At 43.8% G+C, this 23139-nt stretch overlaps 5 protein-coding genes across 6 annotated transcripts; all 5 read left to right on the top strand.

Annotated features, from left to right (window-relative positions):
- Positions 1-422: 422 nt before the first annotated feature.
- LOC133889259 (4-coumarate--CoA ligase-like 9) lies at positions 423-2612 on the top strand. The gene is made up of 3 exons (XM_062329762.1): positions 423-1997; positions 2106-2173; positions 2285-2612. Exons 1-3 carry the CDS (start codon positions 423-425, stop codon positions 2514-2516), a joined length of 1875 nt encoding a protein of 624 aa, XP_062185746.1. The 3' UTR covers positions 2517-2612.
- A 12755-nt stretch (positions 2613-15367) lies between these two features.
- On the top strand, positions 15368-18132 carry LOC133889560 (NADH dehydrogenase [ubiquinone] 1 alpha subcomplex subunit 2). Its single transcript, XM_062330036.1, has 3 exons — positions 15368-15579; positions 15681-15787; positions 17823-18132. Exons 1-3 carry the CDS (start codon positions 15494-15496, stop codon positions 17927-17929), a joined length of 300 nt encoding a protein of 99 aa, XP_062186020.1. The 5' UTR covers positions 15368-15493; the 3' UTR covers positions 17930-18132.
- Positions 18133-19225: 1093 nt separating this feature from the next.
- Positions 19226-19828, top strand: LOC133889410 (actin-binding protein wsp1-like). The gene has a single exon (XM_062329941.1). It carries the CDS (start codon positions 19226-19228, stop codon positions 19826-19828), a length of 603 nt encoding a protein of 200 aa, XP_062185925.1.
- An 11-nt stretch (positions 19829-19839) lies between these two features.
- On the top strand, positions 19840-21257 carry LOC133887784 (uncharacterized). 2 transcript variants are annotated; one of them, XM_062327765.1, is made up of 3 exons: positions 19840-20345; positions 20431-20729; positions 20836-21257. In XM_062327765.1, the coding sequence occupies exons 1-2, from the start codon at positions 19856-19858 to the stop codon at positions 20649-20651; spliced, it is 711 nt and encodes a 236-aa protein (XP_062183749.1). In that variant the 5' UTR covers positions 19840-19855; the 3' UTR covers positions 20652-20729; positions 20836-21257. The 2 variants fall into 2 exon arrangements, with proteins under 2 accessions (XP_062183749.1, XP_062183748.1); XM_062327764.1 differs by having other exon boundaries at positions 20807-21257.
- On the top strand, positions 21104-22215 carry LOC133889409 (uncharacterized). The gene is made up of 3 exons (XM_062329940.1): positions 21104-21439; positions 21524-21666; positions 21754-22215. Exons 1-3 carry the CDS (start codon positions 21104-21106, stop codon positions 21971-21973), a joined length of 699 nt encoding a protein of 232 aa, XP_062185924.1. The 3' UTR covers positions 21974-22215.
- The last annotated feature ends 924 nt before the right edge of the window (positions 22216-23139 follow it).

The raw sequence follows: 23139 nt of genomic DNA, 5'->3' as shown, positions 1-23139 counted from the left end.
TCCAACAGTGACATCCCCGCTGCCAAAGACGATGGAGGCAGGAGGTAGGCAAGGCGAGCAGAGAGTGACGGGGGTGGAGGAAGAAGACGACACCTAAACGCTCATATGTCAATTAGACAGCTGAAATATGTCGCTGAAGCAAATGCCGTTTTCAAACACCTAAAAAATAGCATGACCCAATGTTAATTGTATGTAACTTAAAACAACATTCTTTTATGACTGAGGAGGGTAGCAATGGTACAGTTTTACTTACTTACTGGTTGTTAAGCATGGTCTGAACCCTGAGTGTTATCGATCTAAAGGTTCATTCTGGCAGAGGCACGATGTACAGATGGATGATGCTGCCTGAACAACTGAATCTTACAAAATTATGACGAGAGTGTTATAACAGCCGAGCCAAACTCTTTGCGAGCTCAAAGGCCATGACCCAACCAAACCTCACCTACACACCACTTGTCCTGACAGCACACAAGAATTGTGTCAACGCGAGCATGCCTTCCCGTTCCTCTCGTCATCACTCGTCGTCGAGATCTCTCGTCTCTACAAATGCCAAGGCCGCACCCTTCCTCTTAATCACCGCCATCCCTCAAGAAGCCACCAGCAACAACCAGCAGCTCAGGATGGGCGACGCGGCCATCGCCGTCGTGGAGGAGGAGGGGCAGGAGCACATCTTCCGGAGCAGGTTCCCGCCGGTGGCCGTGCCGGACGACGTCACGGTGCCCGAGTTCGTGCTGGCGGGTGCCGAGGCCTACGCTGACAAGGTGGCGCTCGTGGAGGCCGCGCCGGGGGGCCGGTCCTACACCTACGGCGAGGTGGCCCGTGACATGGCGCGGTTCGCCAGGGCGCTGCGGTCGGTCGGCGTCCGGAAGGGCCACGTCGTCGTGGTCGCGCTCCCGAACCTCGCGGTGTACCCTGTGGTCTCCCTCGGGATCATGTCCGCGGGGGCTGTCTTCTCCGGCGTGAACCCCAGGGCGCTCGGCACCGAGATCAAGAAGCAGGTGGAGGACTCTGAGGCCAAGCTCGTTGTCGCCAACGAGGTGGCCTATGACAAGGTGAAGGACGCGGGCGTGCCGGTCATAGGCATCGGCGACATGGAGCTCATGCCGGGCGCCATAAGCTGGGACGAGCTCCTCGCCGCTGCAGACCGCACCGGCGCGCCGGTGGTGGCGCTGGAGCCGGTGCAGCAGTCCGACCTGTGCGCGCTGCCCTACTCGTCCGGCACGACGGGCGTCTCCAAGGGCGTGATGCTGAGCCATCGGAACCTGGTCTCCAACCTCTGCTCGTCGATGTTCGCCGTCGGGCCGGAGCTGGTCGGGGAGGTGGTCACGCTAGGTCTCATGCCCTTCTTCCACATCTACGGCATCACCGGCATATGCTGTTCGACGCTGCGGCACAAGGGCACGGTAGTGGTGATGGACCGGTTCGACCTGCGCACCTTCCTGGGCGCGCTGGTGTCGCACCGCGTCATGTTCGCGCCCGTCGTGCCGCCCGTGTTGCTGGCCATGGTCAAGAGCCCCGTCGCCGACGAGTTCGACCTCTCCGGCATCGCCCTAAAGTCCGTCATGACCGCCGCCGCGCCGCTCGCACCGGACCTCCTCGCAGCCTTCCAGAAGAAGTTCCCCGGCGTGCAGGTCGAGGAGGCGTACGGGCTCACCGAGCACAGTTGCATCACGCTCACGCACGCCGGCGGGGACCCGCTGAATGGCGGCCCCACACAAGTGGCGAAGACGAACTCGGTCGGGTTCATCCTGCCCAACCTGGAGGTGAAGTTCGTCGACCCCGACACCGGGCGGTCGCTGCCCAAGAACACGCCGGGGGAGCTCTGCGTCCGGAGCCAGGCCGTGATGCAGGGCTACTACAAGAAGAAGGAGGAGACTGAGAGCACCATCGACGCCAAGGGCTGGCTGCACACCGGTGACGTCGGTTACATCGACGACGACGGCGACGTCTTCATCGTCGACCGGATCAAGGAGCTGATCAAGTACAAGGGCTTCCAGGTAAATTCACTCACTTGCATGCCATGCCAGAGCTAGCTGCTCTGTTTCGTCACACTGAAATGACACGCACGAACCTGACGTGCCCATGGACTGACTGACTCGTTGCAGGTTGCTCCTGCCGAGCTGGAGGCCATACTCCTGTCCCACTCGTCAGTCGAAGATGCAGCTGTCTTCGGGTAAGCTGTCAGTGACCCATCGTCTTCCACTTGGAAATGCAATTCGCCATGTACCACAGATAGTTTGAGCGACATGCATTGTGCTTTTTCCTCCTTTTTCTTTGGCCGCAGCCTGCCGGACGAGGAGGCCGGCGAGGTCCCCGTGTCCTGCGTGGTGCGGCGGCGCGGCGCGGCGGAGAGCGAGGCGGACATCATGGCGTACGTGGCGGCGCGCGTAGCGTCGTACAAGAAGCTCCGGCTGCTGCGCTTCGTGGACGCGATCCCCAAGTCGGTGTCCGGCAAGATCCTGCGGCGGCAGCTCAGGGACGAGTTGGTCAAGAGGACCAAGACGGCGGCAGCGTAGGGGGAGACAAGTTGCTCAACTCCTCCTTGGAACTGCGTATATGAGAGCTAGACATTGCAAGGTGTTGCATACATCAAACGAGCATCATAATCCACGTGAAACTATTCAAAGATGAACTACATATGTGATATATATGTGCTGGTCAATTATGTACTTTAAACATGTGCTATATATGGTTGCGAAAGCTCGATCTGCGCGTTTCCTCACATAAGGTTGTTACCAGTTGTCTATACTCGTTGAACCGACAACAAGGGCGTTCTCTTGCGTCGATCGCCTATTCCCCTTCCCAGGCCACTTCGTCTGGGTGTTTTCTTTCTGTTTAGCCTTCTCATCCCATCAATGTCTAGCACACCATTCACTGGTAGTTGGTAAGCACGAGGTCATGGACAAGATCTTGCCGCCATGGTTTTTGGGTTTGTCGGGCAAAAAGTTTAGGTCTTTATTTGAATATTGACATCCAAATTAAATGTTTTAATTTGGTATTTGAGTTCAACCGTTATGGTTTTAGTAGAAAGTTCATACCATTCAAGGTTGGGTTTAAAGTTCAAAAATCAAAGTACGAACTTTGACTTATCGGGTGAAAAGTTCAAAATCTCGAGTTTGAACATTAATCTCTTTTTTCCCCTGAAACTTTTGATTTCTTTTGTGTTCAAAGTTCGTATTTTCAGGCTGAAACTTTTGAACCGCCTAAAGTTGATAGTTTGTTTGCACCTTCAGCTACATTGCTCACATTAGAAATGAACGGCCGTGTATTAGGTGCCCCAGATACTATTTTTTTTAACCAGCTTCTTTTTATTTGATTACAAAACATTTCTAACTTGGACTAGTAACTTATAATGTAACAAAATACATATTTCCACGTATCTTTTCATTTAGTTCACATCTTCAACTTGACCAAACCATAGTGTATTTTTGAGCTAAATATTTTGACGAGAAGTCTAAAGTTGCGCGTTCTTATTGGATGACCTTCTCCTATACCACTAAAGAGGTATTTGGTTGGGCTATTTTGGCCTTTAATCAGTTCACAGGGCTATCTGATAGTGTTACTTCTCATTTGGTTGGGCTGGCGTGTAAATGCATCACAGCAGGATCGGATACCAAGCTGTGGAATGTTGATACTGCTCACCTCCAAGCATTATAAGATTGCGTTACACATCGAATCCGATCCACTCCTCGCCTTGGCTCAGTCGCGTGACTCTTCTTCTCACCTCGGCTCTTCACGAGGTCGCACGCGACGGTCGATCCGCACCCACCGACGACTCCTACTACTTCCGCCACATCCTCACTGGTGAGGAGCACCCATCCCTCTCTCCCGCTCCCTCTCCTTCTCCCATCCCTCTCCACCCAGCCTTCTTCACCAAACCCTAACCCTTGCATGTGTTCTATATTTGGAGGGGATTCTTGGTGAATGGCAAGCTCTGCAAGAGGGGCTTGAGGGCAAGCTGACCTATATTAATCGGATTAGGAAAGATCATGTCTATAAGTGAAAGTGCATCTAGGCCCCCTAAATGGGTTTTAGCTTATTGATGACAAAACGATTAAGGAACTAATATGTTTATCTAAGTTATGAACAGGTTTAAGTATTAGTTGAGAAGATATATGACGTTTAACGCCCGTTGAAACTAAAGGAGAAGCAACTAAGAGTACTCAATAGGATTTAAATTCTTTTATTTTTGAAATTGAGTCTAGGATAGCCGCTCTATTAAGAGGGTTGCATTTGATTGCTTGAATAGTGTCTCAATGATCAAGATATCCTTTAGAACCAACAAGTTGAGAGACACACTCACCCACGGATATCGGGTTAGTTCTGCAAAAGTTCACTGAGTTCGGATACTCCGGTGTTCACCGGATACTCCGGTACTCAGTGTTTAGTCCGGAGTCTCCGAGGTAGACTCTGGCAGAGAGTCTCGGTTTCGATTTATTTTTATTGGAAAAAGACCGAGTCTCCGATATTCACCGGATACTCTTCATCCTATTCACCCCCTCTAGACACTTTCAATTGGTATCAGAGCCTAACCTCCTACAAGACTTCACCGCTTGGAGGAAATTATAATGTCGACATCCGGAAGTCCGAGGGGTTTTAAAGATGATCCATCAAAGAGTGATGACGGTAATGGTAAAGGAAAGGGAAGTTAAATTCCTTTCAATTATGATCGCTTAAATTCTTCAAGCAACTATATCTCCGTGCCTTCCAGGCGTGCACCATTCTTCGATGGTATACATTATACCGCTTGAAGGTACAAAATGAAAATACATTTAATCTCTCTTCATCCTAGTATTTGAAAGATTGTTTGCACATGATTTGAGTTACCGGAGGAAGATCAAGAGCTCACCTCAAGTGAAGAACAAAATATGCATCGCAATTCTCAAGCCATAAGTGTGTTGCTTAGTGCTTTGAGTCCGGAAGAATTCAATAAAGTGGATGGACTTGAAGAAGCCAAGCAAATTTGGGATACTCTTCAAGTTTCTCATGAAGGGACAACAAGTGTAAGAGAATCCAAGATAGAGCTGCTTGAGGGCAAGCTAGGAAGATTTGTGATGGAAGATCATGAAACTCCTCAAACCATGTATGATCGGATGATGGTGCTTGTGAACAAGCTAAGAGGGCTCAGGAGTGAGGACATTGATGATCACAAAGTGGTAAAGAGATTGCTTAGAGTATTTGCTCCTAGAAACCCCACTTTGGTGACACTCCTCCGAGAGAGAAGGGACTACAAGAGACTTACACCAAGCGATGTGCTTGGAAGGATCCTTGCTCATGAGCTCATGGAAAAAGAAGCAAATGAAGTGAAGATTCATGCAAAACAAAGCTTAACCTCAAAGAACAAGGAGGTTGCATTCAAGGCAAGTAAAAGCAAGCAAGCTCAAGAATCAAGTACAAGTGAAGACAAAAGCTCTGAAGATGAAGAAATGGCCTTCTTTGTGAAAAGATTCAAAAAATTCATGAGAAAGGGAGGCTATTCAAAATACAAGAGAGACATGCCCAAGAAGAGAACATCAAGGAGGGCATGTTATGAATGTGGCAAAGTTGGTCACTTCATAGCCGATTGTCCGAACAAGAAGAAAGGAAAGGACAAAGAAGACAACAAAATCAAGCCATACAAGAAGGACAAGAACAAGATATACAAGAAGAAGTATTCAGGCCAAGCACACATTGGAGAAGAGTGGGATTCAAACTCCGACTCCGACTTCGATGATGAAGGAGTCACCACCATTGCCATCCATGAGCCAACACCAAGAAAATCACTCTTAATGAGTGATGATGATGACGACTTCCCAAAGTGCTTCATGGCTAAAAGCCACAAGGTAAAATCTCAATCCAAGCTTTTAGATAGTGATAGTGAATATGATAGTGATTGTGATAACTTATTTAAAGGTTTGAATAAAAATGTGATGGCTAAAATAAAGGAGCTAATGGATACAATAGATAGTCATGAAGAGACCCTTGAGAGACAAGAGGACTTGCTCATCCTTGGAAAGGAGAGAAACCTTGAACTCGAGGAGCTCTTTGCTAAAGAGAAGGAAAAAGTTGAGAAATTGTCAAATGATTATGATTTGGCCAATTCCTCAATTGCCGACCTTAAGAGTAACAATTTCTTACTTCTAAGAGAAATTATCTTGTTTAGATGAAAATTATAAAACTCTTGAAACACAAATTGATATCTTTAAGAAAGACTCATCCAACTCTAGTGAAGCTAATTTACTATCTAGTGCATCTACTAGCAATGGATGCTCTTGTTGTTTCAACTTTGATATAAATGCTTGTACAACTAATGTTGAATCCTTGCAAGCGTTATAAAAGGAGAATGAGAGGCTAAATGCCTTGGTCAAATACGGGTGCATCAAAACCTATAAATCAAAAGATGCACTTTACAAGACCATCCAAGCCAAGGATAACAAGCAAAAGAGAGGTCTTGGATTTGATCAATACACGAGCAAGCCAAATGGTCGTGTGCTATTGAATGGAGTGGAATGCCTCAAGTTTATCAATGGAGGTAAGCAAGTTGATCACACGGCTCAAACAAGGCAACCAAAGGCTCATGCTCCTTAATGTTCATGCCTCATATATGCTCAAGAGAGACCACCGTGGTAAAGTGGTTGCTCTCTATGTTGGTCCCCGCACAAGAGATTGAATTGTTAAAAAGAATGTGTGGGTGCCAAAAGTGCTCGTGACTAATGCTAAAAGACCCAAACAAATTTGGGTACCTAAAATAAAGGCATAACTTTATTTTGTAGGCATACTCCTCCGGTGGATCAAGTTGGGTCATTGATAGTGGATGTACAAATCACATGACCGGAGAAAAGAGTATGTTTTCCTCTTTTGAAGAAAATGGAGGACCTCATGAAAACATCATTTTTGGTGATAATAGAAAAGGAGAGGTAATAGGCCTAGGTAAAATCGCCATCTCAAATGATCATTCTATTTCAAATATCTTGTTAGTCAAATCTCTTAACTACAATTTGTTATCCGTATCTCAATTATGTGAGATAGGTTATAATTGTCTTTTTATAAATGAGAGTGTGATTGTCTCTAGAAGGGAAGATGTCTCAATAGCTTTCACCGGTAAGTTGATGGGTAAACTTTATCTTGTTGATTTTTCAACGGATGAAGTAAAGTCTAAAACTTGCTTGATGGCTAAGTCTAGCATGGGTTGGCTTTGACATCGTCGACTAGCTCATGTTGGCATGAGGAATTTGTCTAAACTTCAAAAGGACGAACACATCCTAGGACTAACAAATGTTTCTTTTGAGAAAAATAGAATTTGTAGTGCTTGTCAAGCGGGAAAGCAAGTTGGAGCATCTCATCCCGTGAAAAATGTGATGACAACTACAAGACTATTGGAACTCCTCCACATGGACTTATTTGGGCCGATTGCCTACATAAGTATTGGAGGTAATAAATATGGTTTAGTTATTGTTGATGACTTTTCACGTTTCACTTAGGTATTGTTCTTGCATGATGAAAGCGAAACACAAGCTATTTTCAAGAAGTTTGTAAGAAAAGCCCAAAATGAGTTCGAAGTGAAGATCAAGAGAGTGAGAAGCGATAACGGAAGTGAGTTCAAGAATATACAAGCTGAAGAGTTTCTTGATGAAGAGGGAATCAAGCATGAATTCTCGGCTCCTTACTCCCCTCAACAAAATGGAGTGGTCGAGAGGAAGAATATGACTCTAATTGAGTCCGCAAGAACAATGCTTGATGAATACAAGGTATCGGATCAATTTTGGGTGGAAGCAATCAACACCGTATGCCATGTCATCAACCGGTTGTATCTACACAAGATATTGAACAAGACTGCATATGAGCTTCTAACCGGTAACAAACCAAACGTTTTCTACTTTAAGATTTTTGGTAGCAAATGCTTTATTTTAAACAAGAAGGCTAGAAGTTCAAAATTTGCTCCGAAAGTAGATGAAGGTTTTATGCTTGGTTATGGATCAAATGCTTACGCCTACTGTAATTTCAACAAAACCACCGGTTGCATTGAAATTGCGAGAGATGTCACATTTGATGAATCTAATGGCTCCCAAGTGGAGCAAGTTGATCCTAATGTGCTAGGTGACGAAGAAATACCAAGAGAAGCAATCAAGAAGATGGCAATTGGCGAAATCAAGCCTTTAGAACAACAAAAGGTTCAAGAGACTCAAAATAATCAAGATCAACCATCTTCATCAATGCAAGTGAAACCATCAACATCAACCCAAGATCAAGACGACAAATGACCACAAGACTAAAATCAAGATTATGAAGACCCAAACAACTTTTTGGATGATGAAGTGAAAGATATTTAACATTAATCTCAAGTACCACACCCACGTGTTCATCAAAGCATCCAAAGAGATCACCCCGTGGACAACATACTTGATGATATACAAAAGGGGGTAACTACTCGTTCAAGAATTGCAAATTTTTGTGAATTTTACTCTTTTTGTTTCCTCTTTGGAGCCTTTGAAGATAGAAGAAGCTCTTGATGATCCGGATTGGGTGATGGCTATGCAAGAAGAATTGAACAATTTCAAAAGAAATGAAATTTGGTCTTTGGTGGAAAGGCTAAAGCAAAATGTGATTGGGATAAAATGGGTCTTCCACAACAAACAAGATGAAAATGGGATTATAACAAGGAACAAAGTTCGATTGGTTTCTTAAGGGTTCATTCAAATCGAAGGTTTGGATTTGGTGAGACTTATGCTCCCGTAGCTAGGCTTGAGTGAATTCGTATATTATTAGCCTATGCTACTCACCATGATTTCAAGCTATACCAAATGGATGTGAAGAGTGCATTTCTCAATGGACCAATCTCTGAATTGGTATATGTGGAGCAACCACTCGACTTTGAAGATCCCAAGCATCCCACACATGTTTACAAACTCCATAAGACGCTCTATGGGCTAAAGCAAGCTCCTAGAGCATGGTATGAATGCCTTAGGAATTTTCTTGTCAAAAAGAGCTTTGAAATAGGCAAAGTCGACTCTACTCTTTTTACCAAGAATGTTGATAATGATTTATTTGTTTGCCAAATATATGTCGATGACATTATATTCGGTTCTACTAATCAACAGTTTTGTGAAGATTTTAGTAGAATCATGACAAAGAGATTTGAGATGTCTATGATGGGGGAATTGAAGTTCTTTCTCGGATTTCAAATCAAACAACTCAAGGAAGGAACCTTCATTTGCCAAGCCAAGTATATCAAAGACATGCTCAAGAAGTTTGATATGGAGAATGCCAAACCAATCAAGACACCTATGCAAACTAATGGACATCTTGATCTCAATCGAGAAGGCAAAAGCGTGGATCAAAAGGTATATCGTTCCATGATAGGTTCTTTGCTTTATCTATATGCATCTAGGTCCGACATCATGCTTAGTGTGTGCATGTGTGCAAGATTTCAAGCCGCTCCTAAAGAGTGTCATTTAATGGCCATTAAGAGGATTCTTTGATATTTAGTTCATACACCTTACCTTGGCTTATGGTATCCTAAAGGGTCATCCTTCGACCTTATCGGCTATTCGGACTCCGACTATGCCGGTTGCAAAGTAGATAGAAAAAGCACTTCGGGGACTTACCAATTCTTGGGTAGGTCCTTAGTGTCATGGTCATCCAAGAAACAAAACTCCGTAGCCCTATCTACCGACGAAACCGAATATGTTGCCGCGGGAGCTTGTTGTGCTCAACTCCTATGGATGAGGCAAACTCTAAGAGATTATGGCCACAAAACATCCAAAATTCCATTTTTGTGTGATAATGAGAGTGTCATCAAAATAGCCAACAATCCCGTACAACACTCAAGAACCAAGCACATAGACATTAGACATCAGTTCTTGAGAGATCATACAACAAAAGGGGATATCGATATTCGCCATGTGAGAACCGAAAGACAACTAGCCGATATCCTCACTAAGGCACTAAACGAGCAAATGTTTTGCGAGTTGAGAAGTGAATTAAATATCCTAGATTCTCGAAACGTGGCTTGAACTGTTACATATATTTGCTCGTTATAGATTTGTAGCTTTCTTAGCTACGAGTTTGCGAAAACTGCATTTTTGAGTGATTTTCTCAAAATTATTTGGTTCTTTGATCTCTCGATCATGATTTGCAATTTGTGACCATAGTTATGTAATGATGCTTGTTAGCTGATCACATTTAGCAAATTAGTCCTTATGTTCAATGATTTTCTCCCGATAAACTCCTCCCCAAATTTCAGCCTTCAATCTATTCTGTCACAGTTCCAGGTGCCGGAATGTCCAGTGTTCACCGGAGTATCCGGACCTAACAATGTTCACTGCTCAAGTTGTTTCCTGTCCTGGTTCCAGTTACCGGATAGTCCGGTCTTCACCGGAGTCTCTGGTATAAGTATCAGGACCGGAGTCTCCGATCTTCACCGGAGTCTCCGGTATAGTATCAGGACCGGAGTCTCCGGTCTTCACTGGAGTCTCTGGTGTCTCCAGATTTCTTACATAACCCCCCTGCTCGAACAGTCCTCATATTCATCTACTCTCAACTCCTCTCTCCCAAACTTACTCTCTACGGCGATTTTTGAGGAACAACCAAGGAGCTTCAAGATTTGCATAGTTTCTCACTTGGATTCAAGGCCGGAATCTCCAGAAATCCCTATTCATCAAAATCCCCAGAGTATTTTTGCTCAAAAAGGTACTTTTTCCCAAATCTTCCCGATCTATCAATGCCCTTGTCTAGGATCGCTTTTCCTTGGTAGAATAGCTCCATGTACTTCCTAGAACTCATCCCTAAACCAGATTCAACTCTTGTCGGCCGAATCTTCCAAAACCCTAAGTTTTGGGGGATTTCTCGGGCTGACCGGAGTATCCGGTGTTCACTGGATACTCCGGTATCTGCCTGATTTTCAGCAACACTTTTTAATTAGTGTCCCTCATGTCCACAAATTCGTTTTATCTCTCTCAGGTTATTTGAAATGGCCGGAGATCGCTTTGTGAAGGGTCACACATTTGAGAGGAAGAAGAAACAAAAGAGTGATTCTCGCGCTCAAGAGGCGAGAGCACCGGCACATTCCGAAGATAGTGGAAGTGGGCACGCAAGCGGTGAAAGAGTCCGCAAAGTGGCCTCAGGCAGAGGTATTCACATCGAAGAAGGGGGATCCACTGAACACTATGAAAGGGATGTTGTCACTTTATGTCGGACCAAAAGTCAAGCCATGAGGGGCCGCGAAAGTGGTCGTGGAAAGGGCTTAGCTAAGGTGACAGCAGGAAGGGGAAGAGGTGGGATGCCTTCTCGAGAAGAGAGAGGCAAAGGCATCGCTATAGAAAACAGTTCTGAGTCCGAGGATGATGAGGAAGAAGAGCAAGATGATGAAGTCATCGGACCCTTGAAACTCCATAGACCACTGAGAACTGCTAGCATCTTTGATACTCCAAAACAAACTATGAACTACATGAAGCATGTATCCAGGGTGGTCAATGAGAGATTGAACAACCCATATGACTATGAGAAAAATATCGCAGATCATCGTTTTTGGAATGACTTCCAGGCAGATTTTTATGAAACGGTGATCTTGGCCAAGAAAAAGCCAATTACTCATATGCAGTGGATTGACTGGAATTATATGGCTCAGAAAGATGATCCCGTGTTCAATGAGGTCATCGCTGCTTGTGAGAGAAAGAAAGTCAAAAACATAATGACTTTCAAGTATGATTGGTGCGAGGAAGTTATCGCACAATTTTATGCTACCGTGTGGTTCGAGGGATCTGAGAATCCCGTTATGCATTGGATGACAAAAGGAGTCAAGTACAGAATAAGCTTCAGAGGATTTGCTCATCACTTTCATCTTAATACTCGAGACACATCCAAAGATCAAATCCATAACGAGAATCAGCTGACTTTGGAAGAGCTTGGGTTCATGTATCTAAATCATGGATGAGTTGAGTTTGAAAAGCTTACAGGGATGAGACCATTCTATCGTTGCTTAAACTCCCTGTTTCGACTCACCTTGGCACCTAAGAGTGGGGATACAACAACTGTGCAGAGTATTTCTAGGAATCTCCTCACCGCCATGTCCAATGATCATGCTCCCTTCAGTGTGGCATACTTCCTTTGGGAAGAAATTGTGTTTACATCCAAATCGCCCATCAAAAGCTGTGGATACACCCCCTATATCATGTCTATCATTGAGAGAGTTTCCAGGTAAACTTTTGTGAAGGAAGTAAAGCACGAACCCTATCGGATGAGACCCCTGAACATCCGAGCTCCATCTCCCTCTCCATCACCTCCTCACGCTCCTCCAAGCTCAAGGAAGTTTGCCTTGAGACGTGCTCCTCCTCGAGGGTCATCTTTTATCAAAAGTGCTCTCAAAGCTATTTTCAGAGTGTGCACTCATAATGCTACTCAAATCAAGGAGCAAGGTGTTCGTTTAAAGAAAATGAAGAAGCGTCAGAAAGAGATGTACACCTCCATGAACCTTGAGCCACCTTGTTCACCTATCGCTTCGGATGAAGCGAAAAGTGCACCGGTTGAATTTGAAAACCCTTGGGCATGGTATGATGAAGCCCAAGCAGCTGCAGAGAGCTCTCAACCTCAAGCTCAAGATGACTCCTCCGACGCCGCTCCTGGCAACGACTCTGAGCGAAGTGATGATGAAGATGATGATGATGATGATGACACCGATGATGATGAAGATGGCAGCAGCGATTAGGTTCTCTCTCTTTTTGGTGCTTGATGCCAAAAGGGGGGAGAGAGTTATCCACTTCTTAGTTTCCTTAATTTTCTAGCTTTGGACTCTGTTTGATCCTTAATCGTTGTTGGACATTTGGACTCTATTGTTTGTGATGAACTCTGTGCTCCATTTGAATTTGTAAGATGTTTATGTTAGTGTGATGATTGTCGTACTTTCTGAAGTTAAGTGTGATTCATATCTTGCCATAAGCATTTTGTTTACTTAATATTGTATCCCACGGATTCTAGGATATAGGGGGAGCTCTTGCGAATTTAAATCTTGAATATGTACATTTGTGTATAACTCAAGCTTAAACCAATGCACACATTTAGGGGAAGTTCACCATATCTTCTAGAATTCAAAATCCTATTTCAAATATCTTTTGTAAGTTTTAATCGTGTTGTCATCAATCACCAAAAAGGGAAGATTGAAAGTGCATCTAGACCCCATAAGTGGGTTTTGGCTTATTGATGACAAAACGATTAAGGAACTAATATGTTTATCTAAGTTATGAACATGTTTAAATATTAGTTGAGAAGACATATGATGTTTGACGCCCGTTGAAACGAAAGGAGAAGCAACTAAGAGTACTCAATAGGATTTAAATTCTTTTATTTTTGAAATTGAGTCTAGGATAGCCGCTCTATTAAGAGGGTTGCATTTGATTACTTGAATAGTATCTTAATGCTCAAGATATCCTTTAGAACCAACAAGTTGAGAGACACACTCACCCACGGACACCGGGTTAGTTCTGCAAAAGTTCACTGAGTCTGGATCCTCCGGTGTTCACCGGATACTCCGGTACTCAGTGTTTAGTCCGGAGTCTCCGAGGTAGACTCCGGCAGAGAGTCTCGGTTCCGATTTATTTTTATTGGAAAAAGACCGGAGTCTCCGATGTTCACCGGATACTCCGGTAGTTGGTGGGTTTTGAGACCGGAGTCTCCGAGGGAGACTCCGCCAGAGAGTCTCGGTTAAGTCTTTATTTTTATTGAAAAAGACTGGAGTCTCTGGTGTTCACCGGATACTCCGGTAGGAGAAAAAGTTTTAACTGGAGTTTCCAAGAGAGACTCCGGCAGAAGTGTCTCAGTTAGCATTTAATCTTTTTGATAAAAAGACCGGAGTCTCCGGTGTTCACCGGATACTCCGGTACCTGGAGAGGCCAGAGGGTCCAACAAGTCTCCGGACTTAGTCTTTTTGAAAGCCCTGTCAGGACTGGAGACTCCGGTGTTCACCGGAGACTCCGGTAACTTAACAGAATTGTAATGGCTAGTTCTGACACGTTCTGTGACCGTTCTGAAGCCATTTTTGGATTTGGGGCCAGATACTCCTGTGTTCACTGGATACTCCGGTCAGGTCTGACAGAACAGTAACGACTAGTTTTTGAGAGAGGGCTATAAATACTCCCACACCCCATAGCATTTAAAGCTTGCTGTTGCTGGTGAACTCTAGACACTTTGAGCACTTTAAGAGGATTCAAAGTCCCTCCAACCACTTCTAATGCAAAGTTTGCAAAATTTAGTGAGTTTGTGTTTGGAGAGGGTTTAAGCCACTTGAGCATTGAGTTCTTCCTCGAGCATTCGCTGTGATCATTACTCTTGAAGCTTCGTGCTTCTAGACGGCAAGACGTCGCCCATAGAGCAACTAAACTTTGTGGAGTACCACGGAAAGTTTGTAATCCTCTTCGAATTGAGGAAAAAAAATTCTAACTTGATCTTTGTGGTTGTTAGAAGAGGATAGGGTTGGAAAAGACCCGACTCTTTGTGAGCTCCTCAACGGAGATGTAGGCACTTCTTTGTGAAGTGACCGAAGTCCGGGATAATCTCTCGCGTTCTTATTTGTGCAATTTGTTTAATCGTGTGAATTTGTGATTCTTCATATAAATTGCCCTAATGATCATCTTACTAATAGTAATTGTTATTTTAGCTCTGTGATATCTAGTAGACCTAGCTTCAACTATAGATTCTAGCTACTTGCTTTAATTCGTAGCTGTTCTTGATTTCCTGTATAGACCAGAGACTCCAGACTAGACCGGATACTCCGGACCAGACCGGAATATCCGACCTTCATCGGAGTATCCGGCAGATTTAATCCGCTGTTTTAGCTTTAATTTTCAGAAAAGCCTATTCACCCCCTCTAGACTTTCAATAAGGTGTGTATGTTCTTCCTTCTGTCAGCCCTTTCATGTTTTTCCCTAAAGCAATGAGTTGATGTGTAATGGGGGTGCCCTCGCCAAATCTGGTCGCCGGTGTTGAAGAAGCGGGAGGTCGCGGACACCGGCATGGCCGTATCCTCCTGCCGCAGTGCTACGCGGGCTTAGACCTTGAGCCCGACTAGCACAACAAACGCCCCGCGGAAGCTGCTATGCGTGTCAGCGAGGCGAAGAAAGTCGTCGAACAATGTCGCCATCCAACTTTCCATTTCCATTACACCGTAGAAATCAAACAATATCAGTATTTGGATACCGGTGTTTTCTAATTACATTTGTGTTTGCGTTACAATTTTTAACCAAACACCACCTAATTTACCTAATTTTTTTAGCAATACTTATACACGACCACGTGTCATTATGGAAATGCAATACAGCAATAGGCGGCGACCAAACCCTTATGACCTAATCTTTCCACACCCACCTCCTAACCGCCGATTGCCGATCGGACGGCTTGGATCTGATCCAACGACTCCCGGCTCCAGCCCGTTCCTCCGCGCGGCCTGGGATCCTCCACCCCGACACAGCCGAGAGAAAGCAGCCGGCGGCGAGAAGCGAAAGCGAAAGGCGAGCAGCCGACGGCGATGGCGTGGCGGGCGAGCCTGTCCCGGAGCGTGAAGGAGATCCGCGTCCTCTTCTGCCAGTCCTCCCCCGCCAGCGCCGCCGCCCGGTACTAACCTCCCTCATCCCTCTCTTCCCATCTTCTCTCTCTCTCTCTCTCCAAAACTGCTTCTTCTGATGTGGTGGTGTTGGTGATCTCTTCACCCGCAGGGATTTCGTGAAGAAGAACTACGGAGACATCAAGGCCCGCAACCCCTCCCTCCCCTTCCTCGTCCGCGAGTGCTCCGGCGTCCAGCCCCAGCTCTGGGCGCGCTACGGTACGCATCCCTCTTACTTCTCCCACTCAAGATCTGATTTGGACTGGTTTTAGCCATTTCTAGGGGCCAGCTTTTATATCGGTGCCGTGCCCCGTGTGGAATGTTTTCGTCTGCACTCTGCACTGCCGGATCTTGTCTTTGGATATGTTCCATTGTTCATATTTGAGGGAAAATGATAGTAAACCTGCCAATGATTAGATAAGAAAAACTATCCTGACAAGTTTATGGTGTATTAGTGTTCCTCCTGTTCTGGTTAGCTGGCCTGGACGGTAAGAAATGGTGTTGCCATGCTCTTGTTGGCGTTTGGTGATGGTCAACTTGATTCTAGAGTAGACAACCCTCAACTTTATAATCCTGCCAAAATATTCCTCCACAGTTCTTCTAATGTTAGGTTTCATTCTGTTTCTTCGTTTGGCTTGCAGGTGAAAGCTACAGAGCTTTCTCATTAATACCATTTTGATTTTGATTTAATTTCAAAAGTATATCGCAGTTGTTATGATAAAGCAGATCTGCAGTCAAATGAGTATAACATGCTACGACCAAATGGTCAACTTAAAATCTAGACTCATTTGTAACTTAAACTAAATTAGGCAGGCTCGGCATATGGACCCAATTATGTTTAAGGAATGTGAGAGGAATGGAGGTAAGCAGATTGGAGTTAGATAGAAGAAAGGTCGCATCAGCCTCGTGGAGTGGCTTCATATGCTCCAAGCAAAGCTTTCCTGTGAAACAGGTTGGAGAGAGGTAGGATTAGTATGCCGATCTCACCTTACTCAAATTCACCTAAATGCCTTCTCAGTCAGGCAGGCTGAGCCAAGCTCTGTTTGTGGCATCAGTTTAACTTTATTTTGCCAAACACCTTCTAAGCTTTATTAATCATTGCTGTGCACATAAATAATTAGATGAAAGTTGGATCATCCTGCTACTAGACTATTGAAACAATTATTCTTCTCATCCACTTATCTTAATGGAATGAACATGGTAATAACTATCTTTATACAAGGAAATTATTTGGGTTATGTTAAAGAATTTTGTTTCACAAATACACCAAGCATATGTTGATGCAGTTTTGATAAATCAGCTTTATGCTAATAAAATAAATAGCTTATGACACTATTGATTGGTTATTGTATATAAATCCCATGTATAACCTTTGTGAATTACGTCCAAGGAGTGTAGAGCCATGCCTTTGCTTTAAAGAGGTGCAACTTTGTTTCCATAGAATTCCCTTGGCTAAACTGTTATGAAACATTCATGTTTCTCATTACACTTAAATAGCACCAGTTAATCAGAAATCATCTTCGCATGAATAAAAGCCACATCGACCATTTGACATAACCACCTAACCTGTCACCATAACAAAATATTAAGGCATATCTCTTGGACTGTACCAAGCTACTCAGGGCAGTAGCTTACGAGGTGGAATACCTGGAGACTGATGCCACAACAATGAGATATGAAAGAGAGGAAAACCTGCTTTTATAATGTAAGACTGTTAATGGATTTTCAAGAGTTTGTGCTGTCATTCAGCAAACTGCACAATGCACTACTTTAAATACAAGCAATGTTAAGCAAAAAAAAAAAAAAAAAAAAACACTCCAGTTCAGATTGTTCAAATATTATTATTATGTCATCATTTATTTATATGATCTAGTGGCACTTGTGTGTTGCATTGTCTGTTTAGAAGAATATGCATTTCATTATCTAATTCACTTATATTTTGAAATATATATATATATACAAAATTTAATTCTCGTATACTTGCTGTGGAGTGTAGGTCACATATTTTGTTTATTTAGTCATTAATTTGAGCCTCCAACGCATTCATGTGGTGAATACTATAATTGAAGATAAATCTGTAAACCTTGACAGTGATATTAGACATTAGATAATGCATGGACTCAGCACTTAATATTGGCTATTCGATTCCTCTGGTAAATAGGATATCTTTGCTCTGTCGTGTATCATCGTCACTGCATGATTGCTGCGTGGAACATATCATTTGGCATTAAGCCCTCTGTTGTTTACTGATCAGATATGGGTGTGGAGAGGTGCGTGCACTTGGATGGCCTGACGGAAGCGCAGATCGATAAGAAGCTGGAGGAGCTTGCCAAGGCAGGAGAGACGGTTGAAGCTAAGTAATGTTGGAGGCCCCGCAGTCTCTCGACCTAATGTTCACAAATAAGTGAAACTTTAGCAGTGGGTTTTCCGCTGTCATGATTTCATTGCTGAGAACGAAATGAAGTTTTTGAACTTGTACTTCTCATGGCGAGAAGACAAACTGTTATTCTCTTGTTTGCTATGCGCTCTTCTCGAGTTTATGGATGTTTATCGGTTCACGTGTATTCATGTACTGCATAGTTCTGTACCGCATCCTTTTATAATCGTCGAATTTAAAATGTGGCTATGCATTTCCTTCCTGGAATAGGATTGCCCGTCCACCATGCAAGGATTTTTGTCTTGATGTCGTCGGAATGAAGAGGTAGTGGCTGAGCTCTGCGCTGGGATTCCAAGACGAAGCTAACTGGCTGAGAGGAGGAAGAAAATTCGCCGCCCTTTGATTTCTCTCATAACGAGGCCGCATTCAATTCCCTTGAGTTTAGAGTCAATTTCATTCCCCAAATGTGCATCATATTTTTTATCCCGAGATCGAACAGGGTTTCACTGAAAAATGTCTAAATGTTCTCTCCGGTGAATGCCTTAATGACCACGTTTGCATTAACCTCGATATGTACATGTGGAATGTTCACTGTATAAAGAGAAGTGGTGGGCACACACAGCACACAAGGCGTGTCCAAGCAATCCTGGCTTATACGTCGCCGGCGGGTCACCGGACCACCACAACTGTCACCTTCCCCCGGTAAGCAGTGGAGTTCGTGAGGAAGAATCACATCATGCCAACAATTTTGTGCAACTAGGATCGAATAAAGTCAAGATTTTGTCGGACCACGGACTGCACCATAGTCGGCGATAACAAAGGTACTTTTGCACAATGAAAAAGCGATGAAGATAGATAGATAGATAGATATGGCGAGTCCATTCTGAGTCTAGACATACTGTAATTTACTGCTGTGTCATCTCTAGTTACAACTCTAAAAATTATCAGTTACAATCCCATATGTAGATCAGTTACAATCACACGTTCAAAAATATATAATTGCAAAATGAGAAGTTAACGAATTACATTCGATTGTACTACGATTATAATTGTGGTCCTTACTCTGTTGCACGGATACGCACGAGAGGCACCGTATCCCCGTCCAGGACGCGTACAGAACGGGGATACGCGTACCCCGCGTATCCCTTTTTTTATTTAAAAAAATACGAAATCAAAGGGATACGCACGGGATACGCACGGGATACGTACGGGATACGCTGGGATACGCGGGGGATACGACCGAAATACGGCCCGGCCCATCAGAGGAGGCTACTAACCTGATGGAACTGCTCTCCGCCGCCGCCGAAATACTGCTGGAACTCCTCTCCGCCATCCATCCGCGCCGCCCCTCCTCTCCGCCGGCGCCGCCCCTCCTCCTCTCCGCTGGCGCCGCCTCCCCTTCGGCCTTCTCTCCGTTGGCGCCTCCCCTCATCTCCGCCGGCGCCGCCTCGCCTCCTCTCCGTCGGCGCCGCTCCCGTCCTGTCCGCCAGCGCCGCCCCTCCTCTCCGCTGGCGCCGCCCCTCCTCTCCGCCGGCGCCGCCTCGCCTCCTCTCCGTCGGTGCCGCTCCCGTACTGTCCGCCAGCGCCGCCCCTCCTCTTCGCCGGCGCCGCCCCTCCTCTCCTGTCGCTGCTGGCCTGCCGCTGCTGGCCTGCCGCTGCTGCGTGCTTCGTCCAGCTCACGCGCGCGGGGTTCATCCAGTACAACAGCCAGCGCTGCGTGCTTCGTCCAGCTCCGTGACTCCGTGCAACAGAGGACAGTAGGTAAGCCACGCCCCCCTCATCCAGTGCTCAAATTTTGTGATTTGAGAATGCTTAATGCTGCAGTCAGCAAGTTTAATATCTTAAGTAATGAGTTTAATATCTTAAGCAATGAAATGTTGTAACTGATGAATAGAAGCTGAGGCATTGTAATGGCATCAAGTGGAAGTGGAAGTGGAACAGGAACACGATCCTCTGTTGGTAGTCATGAAACAGAAAATGAAGAAACTGAGTACAGGAACCCCAAATATCCATTGTGGGTTCATGTTACCAGATATGTGACACCCGGCCGTGGAGGCAATGCGAGATTTAGGTGTCATTTTTGTGAAAAAGATTATCCGGGCAGCTATTCAAGAGTGAGGTCTCATCTTCTAAAGGTGAGAAATACGGGTGTTGCGATTTGTGAGAAGATTTCGTACCCTATCCTTGAGCAACTTCGCAAGGAAGATCGTGAAGCTACAGAGGTTGCAACAACTAGAGCCCCTAGGAATAAGCTACTTCGCTTACCCCCTTTTGAAGATTCAGGCTTGCCACCATCATCAAAGAAAAGAAAAGGGAAGCAATCAGAGATTTCAGAAAGTTTTAATGCTGAAACCCGACACATTGCCGATGGTCATATTGCAAGATTGTGCTACACTGCAGGTTTGCAGAATTGCAATTAATTATGTTGTACTTGTATTTTGCATTTCTCATTTCGTTTGAAGCATGCTAGTACTTTATTTTATAGGGCTACCTTTCAATGTGGCAAGGAACCCCAATTATCGGGCTTCTTACAATTTTGTTGCAAACAACAAAATGGGTGGTTATGTGCCTCCGGGATATAATGCATTGAGGACAACTCTTCTCCAAAAAGAGAAGGCACATGTTGAGAGGATGCTTCAACCTATCAAATCCACTTGGCCCTTCAAAGGAGTGACTATTGCAGCTGATGGGTGGACTGATCCATAAAGACGCCCAATTTTAAATTTTATAGCTGTGACAGTGGGTGCTCCAATTTTTCTAAAATCAATTGACTCCGAAGGAGAGGTACAAAATCAATTTGAGCTTGTCTTTTTGATCTTTTTTTGGTACATTATGGTCTTCCTGTCTTGAACTCTTGATAGGTGAAAAGCAAGGAATATATCTTCGATAGGTTGAAGGAGGTGATAGAGGAAGTTGGATCAAAGAATGTGGTCCAAGTGATCACTGACAATGCGGCAAATTGCAAAGCCGCCGGATTGATGATTGAATCAAAGTACAAGAACATCTTTTGGACTCCTTGCGTTGTGCACACCCTCAACCTTGCATTGAAGAATATTTGTGCTCCAAAGGACGATGAAGGCGACAATAAAGAACTTGTTTGGATCAAACACATCTCAGAAGATGCCTCCTATATCAAGAATTACATCATGAATCATGGCATGAGGTTGTCCATGTTCAATGAGTTTACCAAACTCAAGTTTCTTGCAGTTGCAGAAATAAGATTTGCTAGTGTCATTGTCATGTTGAAGAGGTTCTTGCTTATCAAGGAAGCATTGGTGCTCATGGTTGTTGGTGACAAGTGGATGGCTTATAGGAAGGACGATCCAACCAAAGCTCAAGCGGTGAAGGAAAAGATTCTCAATGATATATGGTGGGATCAAGTTCAATACATTATTGATTTCACCGATCCTATTTATTCAATGCTACGGGCAGTTGACACAGACAAGCCATGTCTCTATTTGGTCTATGAGATGTGGGACTCTATGATAGAGAAGGTGATGTGCTGATGTTGACATTTAGTTGTCTATGCTTGCTGATTTTGTTGTTCTATGCTTGCTGATTTTTTTTATATATCTTAGGTGAGAGCTTGTATCTATCGGAAGGAGGGAATTGTGGATGGTGGTACAAGTGTCTTTTTTGATGTTGTTCAAAGCATTTTACTATCTAGGTGGGGCAAGAGTAATACTCCTCTCCAGTGTTTGGCACACTCACTAAATCCAAGGTAACAAAATATCAACCTTACATTGTCATTTAAATGTTTTGAATTGCACAATTCTGATGATTCTTTTTGTTATTGTGGTGATGATAGATACTATACTCCAGCTTGGCTTAATGAAGTATCTGGTCGTGTCAGCCCAAATAATGATGTTGAAATTAATACTGAGAGGAACAAATGTTTTAGAAAGTTCTTTCCGGATCCGGATGACTTAAGAAAAATCAAGACACAATTTGCTGATTTCTCACTATTTTTGGGTGCCTTTGATGACCCTGATTCAGTTGAGGATAGAGCTCATTTTGACACAAAGTAATGGTGGGGCACTTATGGAGTTCACACCCCAGAGTTGAAAGATTTAGCCTTAAAGCTACTTGGGCAGCCAGCATCTTCCTCTTGCTGTGAGAGGAATTGGAGCACATATGCTTTTATACATAGCATGAAGAGGAATAAGCTCACTCCTGAGAGAGCTGAGGATTTGGTGTTTGTGCATAACAACTTGCGTCTTCTTTCAAGGAAGTCCAATGATTATCAAAGTGGACCACGCCGAATGTGGGATGTCGGGGGAGATGGCACCGAGAGCTTTGTTGGTGTTGGTTTTTTAGAAGGTGCTGATCTGACACTTGATGAGCCAGAATTTGAGGAGGAGATATTAGGAGGGGAAGATTGAGTTCTTATCAGTTCTTGAAGAGCTTAGCAGTTAGCATGTTTCTTTATCTTATATTTCTATGATATTTTGATATTATTATGTAATGCACAATATTCGACTATGGTTGTAATTTTGTATTTGGGGTTTACCGTATCCCCGTATTGCTATTTTTGGAAAATGTTGTATCCCCGTACTGTGTAACATTGGGTCCTTAGGTTGTACATCATTAGACAAGGAATTCGTTAGAAGTTACGTTCATCCATAATACAATTACAACTTAATTTTTATATCTGGTTGTAACTCTCTGTCGTGTAGATTGCAACTCTACTATTTTTGGATCGTAACTAAGGGTAGCATAACAATAACTAGAGTTAAATCTAAGTACTCTCGAGAGTATATATATATATATATATATATATATATATATATATATATATATATATATATAGGAAAACTAGTATGTACTCCTGGGTGTATGTACTCTCACCTCTCATATACCACTTGTACACGTGTGTTATATTTCTTTATCACTTTAAATATACTTCATTAGTAATTATAAGATACTACAATACAAATACCACGAATTTTTTTTATGAAATTCCATGATTTTTATCTTAATTTGCGTATATACTTCTTTTATGTATAAAAAAGAGTATATAGCAAAAATAAAAGGCTAACATTGAATTTTTTTTCATACAACTCATATTGGAGTATCTTAGAATTAGTATTAGAGTATACTAAAAATGATAAAAGAGTATAAAGTGTTTGTTTAGGTGGTATATTGCATATGGGAGTACATACTCCTAGGAGTATAGAATAGGTGTCCTATATAT

This window comes from Phragmites australis, chromosome 13 (assembly GCF_958298935.1).
Source record: "Phragmites australis chromosome 13, lpPhrAust1.1, whole genome shotgun sequence".
Lineage (NCBI taxonomy): Eukaryota > Viridiplantae > Streptophyta > Magnoliopsida > Poales > Poaceae > Phragmites > Phragmites australis.
The sequence above is the reverse complement of the archived record's forward strand: the minus strand, read 5'-3'. Positions and strand labels throughout refer to the sequence as shown.

Excerpts from the sequence above, each read along its gene's own strand:
- LOC133889560 (XM_062330036.1), top strand. The coding sequence starts at position 15,494 with ATGGCGTGGCGGGCGAGCCTGTCCCGGAGCGTGAAGGAGATCCGCGTC. Across the intron at positions 15,580-15,680 it reads CCCGCCAGCGCCGCCGCCCG|GGATTTCGTGAAGAAGAACT; the intron begins GTACTAACCTCC and ends CTTCACCCGCAG. Across the intron at positions 15,788-17,822 it reads CCAGCTCTGGGCGCGCTACG|ATATGGGTGTGGAGAGGTGC; the intron begins GTACGCATCCCT and ends TTTACTGATCAG.
- LOC133887784 (XM_062327765.1), top strand. The coding sequence starts at position 19,856 with ATGGCATCAAGTGGAAGTGGAAGTGGAACAGGAACACGATCCTCTGTT. Across the intron at positions 20,346-20,430 it reads AAGATTGTGCTACACTGCAG|GGCTACCTTTCAATGTGGCA; the intron begins GTTTGCAGAATT and ends TTTATTTTATAG.
- LOC133889409 (XM_062329940.1), top strand. The coding sequence starts at position 21,104 with ATGAGGTTGTCCATGTTCAATGAGTTTACCAAACTCAAGTTTCTTGCA. Across the intron at positions 21,440-21,523 it reads GGGACTCTATGATAGAGAAG|GTGAGAGCTTGTATCTATCG; the intron begins GTGATGTGCTGA and ends TATATATCTTAG. Across the intron at positions 21,667-21,753 it reads GCACACTCACTAAATCCAAG|ATACTATACTCCAGCTTGGC; the intron begins GTAACAAAATAT and ends TGGTGATGATAG.
- LOC133889259 (XM_062329762.1), top strand. The coding sequence starts at position 423 with ATGACCCAACCAAACCTCACCTACACACCACTTGTCCTGACAGCACAC. Across the intron at positions 1,998-2,105 it reads TCAAGTACAAGGGCTTCCAG|GTTGCTCCTGCCGAGCTGGA; the intron begins GTAAATTCACTC and ends GACTCGTTGCAG. Across the intron at positions 2,174-2,284 it reads GAAGATGCAGCTGTCTTCGG|CCTGCCGGACGAGGAGGCCG; the intron begins GTAAGCTGTCAG and ends CTTTGGCCGCAG.
- LOC133889410 (XM_062329941.1), top strand. The coding sequence starts at position 19,226 with ATGGAACTGCTCTCCGCCGCCGCCGAAATACTGCTGGAACTCCTCTCC.